At 43.9% G+C, this 7,747-nt stretch overlaps 1 protein-coding gene across 1 annotated transcript; it reads left to right on the forward strand.

The window, feature by feature from the left end:
* The first annotated feature begins 4,613 nt into the window (after positions 1-4,613).
* LOC137503239 (zinc finger protein ZFP2-like) lies at positions 4,614-5,984 on the forward strand. The gene is made up of 2 exons (XM_068230780.1): positions 4,614-5,016; positions 5,554-5,984. Exons 1-2 carry the CDS (start codon positions 4,614-4,616, stop codon positions 5,982-5,984), a joined length of 834 nt encoding a protein of 277 aa, XP_068086881.1.
* Positions 5,985-7,747: the final 1,763 nt, after the last annotated feature.

Genomic DNA, 7,747 nt, shown 5'->3' on the forward strand with positions numbered 1-7,747 from the left:
GCCGGGGCCTTGATGGACTCCTACAGTTATGCGGAAGTCATCAGACGCTCCTGCGGCAGCTTGAACACAACTCATTTGTTCCTTGTAGAGCTATTATACCCTCTCAGCAAGGTGCTCTGGAATGCCATGTACTTGTAGGGCTGACTGATTAGGTCATGAAGTACCCGATGGAAGGGCTTCTAAGGGTCCAGAAATTTGTGATGAAGCCTCTTATTCTTTTCAAAGTGTTTCGCAAGTAACAGTCCGGCAGCATGGGTTTCTCCTATTGCGCCACAATTTTACACAAATCCAGCTTGGCTTGTTGTTTGTTTGTCTAAATCGCTAATCCTTTTGTCGAAGATTTGTTCTCAGTCTCCCATTGTGAGGCTCAGAAGTATGTTCGGGCCGTGAATAGAAAAATCGGCAGGGCTTCCCTTATTTCTGAATGGATACTCCATCGCTAGTCTGTTTGTTTTTGACCTTCTTTGATGATATGGTTGAAAAGCTTGCTTTAGCCACACTGCTGCATCCCCCCATTGAGAGAAACAAAACTCTGCTGGAAGATAATCGGGACAGATGGCTTTCCCTGGTTTCATTTCCTCCAGCATAGTCTGGACTTCAGTGACGTAATTTTCTTACGTTGGACCTTCAACAGCGGAGGTGATTAGGATTGGTAGAAACGGAAATTCCATGATTGAGATGTTGTCAAAATAGTTCCACCAGTGTACTCGCGCTTCCCGCCTGTCCAGTAGCAAGTCGTCTGTTTCCTCATTGATGCAGTAAAAACGTTTGACTTCTGACGTTTTGCGATGGCTCGATTGGACTAGCCGTTAAAAATTCCGCTCGAATTCGCGCATGTCATGTTTCACATATAGACCTGCCTACCGGTTTGATTTTGTTACGCAAATACCTCCTTCATTTTACGAGTGGCTGCCTTGTAGGCATTCCAACGAGCAAGAAACTCGTGGTACAGCTGCTTCTTCAACCGTACTCCATATTTAACATCTTCATTCCTTGGCCATATGTCATGTTTAATCCTTCGTTGTCGTCGCCCTGACTTAATTGTTCCAGGAATAGAGCGAAAGGCGTCTTTCAGTTTAGTCCGCCTCACTTCAACTATGGTGATTTGTGACTCTGTAACTTTTGCAACGACGTTAGTCTCCTTCTTCAGGGGCAACCATTTGATCCCAATTTGTCTATTTCCTGTGAAGTATTGGGCTCTTGGTGACTTTATCCACAGCTTAGAAGACTGGTCGTTGTTGCATCGCAAGGATTTAATAAGGGGCAACTGTTATCTCTAGAACATCTTCGAGATTTCACCCTCTCACAAGGATGTAGGCAATGCCAATTGGATGGGGGCCACTGTAGTACAAAGTAGATGAATATCACTCTTTTTGAACCGTGTGTTTGCGATGATCAGTTTCTACATAATCGCGAATTTGTTGGGCATCGTCGTTCTTTTCTCCATATCCATGAACGCCATGGACTGTTTGTTCTGCTTTCCTCGGTCCGACACATCCATTCAGATCAGCGGCAGCGGTCTTCTTGTCAGGCGGTGCCCAGAACGCATCTTTGGTTTCCATGCGCACGTCACTTTGTGGATCGTTGCGCTGAAACATTGGAATTTCCTTCTCTCCCCAATGCGGACGAGTTACATCAAGCGATTGTCAAACTTTTGCACCTCGGAGACTGAACCGTCAAATTTAGCTGATATGACAATGTCAACACCATGAGCTGTTCTTCGGTTTCTGTTGTACACCAGTTAGTAACCACATATCGTTTCACATGACTTTTCTCTACTCCATCTTTTTTTCCGCACCTCTCAGATGCCTACAAGCCTTCTCTCAAGTGCAGTGGCTTATTCGCTACTTCATCCTGGCATAATTCAATGATGGGATACAAAATGGGGGTACTAGCATGGCTAGCCGTCACAGCCCGTGCGACGGCAACCCTAGCATACTTTTCATGCTGACTGGGCACTGCCAATATGCGTCCCTTCCAGGGGCTGCACTAACCTTGGCTCCGTTACCATGAGACATATTTCTGTAATGATTTAGCGGTATTATTTTACGGCCGGCTTGTCTTGAAGCATTTAAGGGCTCATGACGGAATTTAGTAACGCAGCTGCGGACATGGAGAACAGATGCCTTTTGCAGCCACTCCTCTAGAGAAGAAACGCTACCCTCTTTTCTGCATTAACTTCCAGAAATTTAGTGTACCTCTTCCGCCACCTGGTCCCTAGTGAACGTCTCCATCTCCGCCAAAGTTGCCATTAAAGACTTTGTACATGTTTGGTACGCGATAGCTTTTATATTTTGCTCATATTCATCGGCAGGCCAGCGGGGAACCCGTATCCGTCACCTGGGACGCGCCACGTGTTACAGCAATATAGCTGGTTCGTGTAGAATATTTATCAATGCAAAATGAAACATTATTTTACTGAAAACTAATTGTGAACCTGATAAATTATTTGTCACAGGAATCGCGTATTCACGTAAAAAAGAAGGGTTACAGGCTTTTGCACGTTTGCTTGGTGTGATATGCCACAGAACGCATGACATACCATCCAGTGTCGTATTTTCTGCCCCCTGTTGTCTAGTGGTGTCAACATCAATATCTTGTTTGATGATCAAGAGATTTAGTCTGTCATATCTGGAATCAATGCCCCCCTTTCATTTGTCCACTTATTTTCTCCAAAGAGTGCAGTAACAATGCATGGTCGAGCCTCCCATTACTTTGCTTGTGAGCCAGTCATGCATTCGACTGGGCCATGTGAATTCAGTTCATACAGCATGAATTGGAAAGTACCAGGTCATGTTACGATATATTTTAGCCTGCGTGATCGATTTTCCCATGTGGCAGTTGTAAGCGGATCTCACCTTTAACCCTTCTTCCGTAGAATATTTAGAACTACTCAGTGGTGGGGAGACAGGCACAGAATTGGATGCTATCCAACTATGTTATTAATCCACTAAAAATAATCTCGTTGCCCGTGATCTTTTGAAATAAATAGAATAATATTCCTTCCTTTACATAGCAGCAATATCCACTACGGTGCAATTCAACGTCTTGTCATCTCGAATTTTGGCTCAAGCATTGATTTTCATGCTCCTTCTATCCGTATTGTTAAAGTAATACGTGTAAGAATATTCAAGGGCATGATAGGTTGCGTTTGGTTTCAAAATCAGGATATTAGAACATTGTAATAAAACGCTACCACCAATGCCATATTCTGTGTTGCCTTCATAATGTCTTTAACAGCAGTGTCTTGAGGAGAAAAGACAGTATCAATGCTAGCGAGAGAGCCGTCGTATACTTGTTATATTTCAGCTTTTCCAGGATTTCATCAGGATTAGTGGCTTCCGCGTTAAATACAGGAATTAAGACGTAGACTGATGTTTACATGGTAGGAAGTATGAACGTCCTTGTATAAACCTACCGTCCTATATGTAGGTTGGCTATGTTTGATTGCACATCAAAGATACATATTTCGGAAAAGCGACACAGCGACATAATAAAATGGTATAGTGATATGATAACAATTTACAAACACAATATGTATATTTGTGTGACAAAATAACATTCATAAATGATTAGCCATGTTTCAACAGATCTTGCTGAATGTCGACAAAAGTTCTCAACTTTATTAATATATACAACACAGACATTCTCTCAAACAACCTCAAGAACAAGGTCCATTACAAAAATTATTACTTGCCTGCAACAAAGCGCAGAGTGCTTCAACAAGATCAAAACTCGAAAGCATATGCCGTTCTTTATGTAGGAGAACAGACTACGGATTTCGATAAAATAATATGTGCTGGATTAAAGAGCTTGTACGAATATTTACCCTTTTAGGCTGGACCACTTCTCATGCTTTCTTCAAAATTAACTCGTACATTTCTAAACCGTGACAAGTTTCTTGCGCGTGATATCGTGATTGAGAAAAGACGCAACATATTCTCGTAACAAGTGAGAGCTTTTGAAATTTAACCTCAGATGATGTTTACTTTCAGGAATGTAATGTTTATGAGTAACGAGCTCTCTGCACTGGATATCAGTGATTGGAATGTCCAGTAGCAAATCCCCTGTGTGAGATTTGTAGTGGATTTGTCTGTTGAACTATAGGTCACATGGTTTTAATTTGTCATTGTAGATCGAGACCCGAGGTGAGCTATAGAGATCATCAACCTCCAGACGGCGGATCATCTAGTTTTAGGTGTAGTGTGTGCAGTGAAGTCCTGGCTAGGAAGTTGGACCTCTTGCGACATCTGAAGAGACACAAGGAAGATGGACCCAGTAGCTTGTCGAAATACCTCAGGATCCACCCGCGCCAAGTGTGCGGATTTTCTGATAAATGCTTTACAAAGAGGAAAATGCTGACAGGGGACACGCGATTGAATAAAGGTGGGATTAAAAACGAATGCTCAGTATCCCATAAAATTTTTAGGAAAAGGCCGGGCGTTAGGCGGTCTCACACGAGCGAGAACCGATACTGCTGCAACGTCTGTAGCAAGTCATTCATACAGAAAGGCAGTCTGACCGATCATATGCGGTCCGGTCCAGGCGAGAAGCCATACGGGTGTTATGTGTGTGGCAAATCATTCACATGCAAAGTCAGGGTGACCTATCATATGCGGACCCACACAGGCGAGAAGCCAATCAAATGCAATGTGTGTGGCAAATCATTCGCACAGAGAGTTAAACTATCCGAACATATGCAGACCCATACAGGCAGCAGGCCAAACAGGTGCAATATCTGTGGTAAATCATTCATAAAAAGAGGTAAACTAAACGAACATATGCGGGCCCATACAGGGGAGAAGCCTCACAGTTGCGTTCTCTGTGGCAAATCATTTACAATCAAATGCAATCTTACCGTTCATATGCGGACCCATACAGGCGAGAAGTCTTACAAGTGCAATGTCTGTAGCAAATCATTCACAAGCAAGGGTAGTCTGACCGTTCATGTGCTTACCCATACAGGCGAGAAGCCACACAGCTGCAATGTCTGTGGCAAATCATTCATAGCGAGAGGTAATCTAACCGAACATATGCGGACCCATACAAGCGAGAAGTCTTACAAGTGCAATGTCTGTAGCAAATCATTCACAAGCAAGGGTAGTCTGACCGTTCATGTGCGGACCCATACAGGCGAGAAGCCATACAGCTGCAATGTCTGTGGCAAATCATTCATAAGGAGAGGTAGTCTAACCGAACATATGCGGTACCATACACGCGAGAAGCTTAACAGTTGCAATGTCTGTGGCAAATCATTCACAAGCAAAGGCAATCTGACCGTTCATATACGGACCCATACAGGCGAGAAGTCTTACAGGTGCAATGTCTGTGGCAAATCATTGACAAGCAAAGGTATTCTGACCGTTCATATGCGGACCCATACAGGCGAGAAGCCATACAACTGCAATATCTGTGGCAAATCATTCATTCGGAGAGGTAAACTAACCGAACATATGCGGACCCATACAAGCGAGAAGCCATTCAACTGCAATGTCTGTGGCAAATTATTGACAAGCAAAGGTATTCTGACCGTTCATATGCGGACCCATACAGGCGAGAAGCCGTACAGCTGCAATGTTTGTAGCAAATCATTCATACTGAAAGGGATTTTAAACGGTCATATGCGGACCCATACAGGCGAGAAGCCATACAGTTGCAATGACTGTGGCAAATCATTCATACAAAGAGTTAAACTAACCGAACATATGCGGACTCATACAGGCGAGAAGCAATACAGGTGCAATGTTTGTAGCAAATCATTCATACAGAAAGGGATTTTAACCGGTCATATGCGGACCCATACAGGCGAGAAGCCATACATTTGCAATGACTGTGGCAAATCATTCATACAGAAAGGTAAGCTAACCGATCATATGCGGACCCATACAGGCGAGAAGCCATACAACTGCAATGTTTGTGGCAAATCATTCATAAAGAGAGGCAAACTTAACGAACATATGCGGAGACATACAGGCGAGTCATAAAAAGCGGCAAACTAAGCAAACATTTGCGGACCCATACAGGCGAGAAACCTTACAGCTTCAATGACTGTGGCAAATCATTCACAAGGAAAGGCAGTCTGACCGGTCATATGCGGGGCCCATACAGGCCTGACGCCAAAGAGCTGCAATGTCTGTGGCAAATCATTCAAAAAGAAAGGCAGTCTGACCTAACTGTTCATATGCGGACACAACCAGAAGAGAAGCCATACTGTTGCAATGTTTATACCACTGAAGCACAACTTGTAGGATTCCAGCAAGATATAGCAGATATCCTGGATTCAGGAGGTCAATTGGTCTCTATCGCGACTGACCTGCCTAAGGCATTTGATAGGGTAGATCATGGGAGACTAGTTTCAAAAATGAGTGCAATTGGACTAGATAAAACAGTGACTGAATGGGTGGCTCTGTTTTTAGAAAATAGAACTCAGAGAATTAGAGTAGGTGAAGCCTTATCCTGCCCTGTAAAAATTAAGATGGGAATTCCTCAAGGCAGTGTTATTGGACCTTTATGTTTTCTTATATATATTGATGATATGTGTAAAGAAGTGGAATCAGAGATAAGGCTTTTCGCAGATGATGTTATTCTGTACAGAGTAATAAATAAGTTACAAGATTGTGAGCAACTGCCAAATGATCTCGATAATGTTGTCGGGTTGTTGCATTTTCAGATTAAAGCTCGCAAATGAGCTGTTTTCATTCAGTAATGGCTACTATACCCCACCCATATCCAATCCCTTCTTCAACGATAACGCCCCTTCCTCCCCAACATCAATAACCGAACCATCGCCGTCTCAATCTATATATGTAGGATTGAGACGGCAGTGAACCGAACTGCCGAACCTTACCCCCACCACTACCACGTGCAAGGGTTTGCCAGCGGCATAGGTCCTACCCTTCCGAGGGCCCGGCTCAGACTGAATACTTTTGCCCTCCACTCACGTGGGCGCGCTGTTGTACATCACGTCACTCACCCTAAGCCCACGTGACGAATACGGCAGCTCCTATTGGTAGAAACATCTCCCGATTGCTATTGGTCGATTTGAGTTTGACAACTTGGACCACGTGGGACGACCACGTTTTTGACGTTTGTGACATTTTGCTTTACTTTGATTTGTATGCGTATATCTGTTATATTCGTTTGCGTGTTTGAAGAAAAAGTACAAGATATTTGAGGTAAGCATCCTTACTGTTCTTGTTTTACTAATCTCCTGAGGCCAGAACATGAAAACATACCACACCAAGGGAAATGAATTTCGGATAATTTGAAACACAAGTGCAGCCAGTATCCAGTATTCGGGAGATAGTAGGTTCGAACCCCACTATCGGCAGCCCTGAAAATGGTTTTCTGTGGTTTCCCATTTTCACACCAGGCAAATTAAGTCCACGGCTGCTTCCTTCCCATTCCTAGGCCTTTCCTGTCCCATCATCGCCATTAGACCTATCTGTGTCGGTGCAATGTAAAGCAACTAGCCTTATCATAGTTGTCCCGCTGTGGGTAGGGCCAGTAGAATAACAGCGACTGCATCTTCTGCCTGCTGTAAGAGACGACTAAAAGGGGTCCCATGTGGGCTCTGCACTTGGGAGCTTGGGTAGGCGACCACGGAGCCCTTAATTGAATTTTGGCACTGCCTCCGCTTACTTGTGCCAGGCTCCCCACTTTCATCTATCCTATCTGATCTACCTCGATCACGACCTGTTCTTTTCTGCCCCCGATTGTATTATGTATGTAGGCCTAGGGAGTCTTA

This window comes from Anabrus simplex, chromosome X (assembly GCF_040414725.1).
Source record: "Anabrus simplex isolate iqAnaSimp1 chromosome X, ASM4041472v1, whole genome shotgun sequence".
Classification (NCBI taxonomy): domain Eukaryota; kingdom Metazoa; phylum Arthropoda; class Insecta; order Orthoptera; family Tettigoniidae; genus Anabrus; species Anabrus simplex.

What these genes read in the sequence shown, in the direction of transcription:
- LOC137503239 (XM_068230780.1), top strand. Translation starts at nt 4,614, where the DNA reads ATGCGGACCCACACAGGCGAGAAGCCAATCAAATGCAATGTGTGTGGC. An exon ending in CAAATCATTCATAGCGAGAG is followed by an intron (nt 5,017 to 5,553) that starts GTAATCTAACCG and finishes GGACCCATACAG; the next exon opens with GCGAGAAGCCGTACAGCTGC.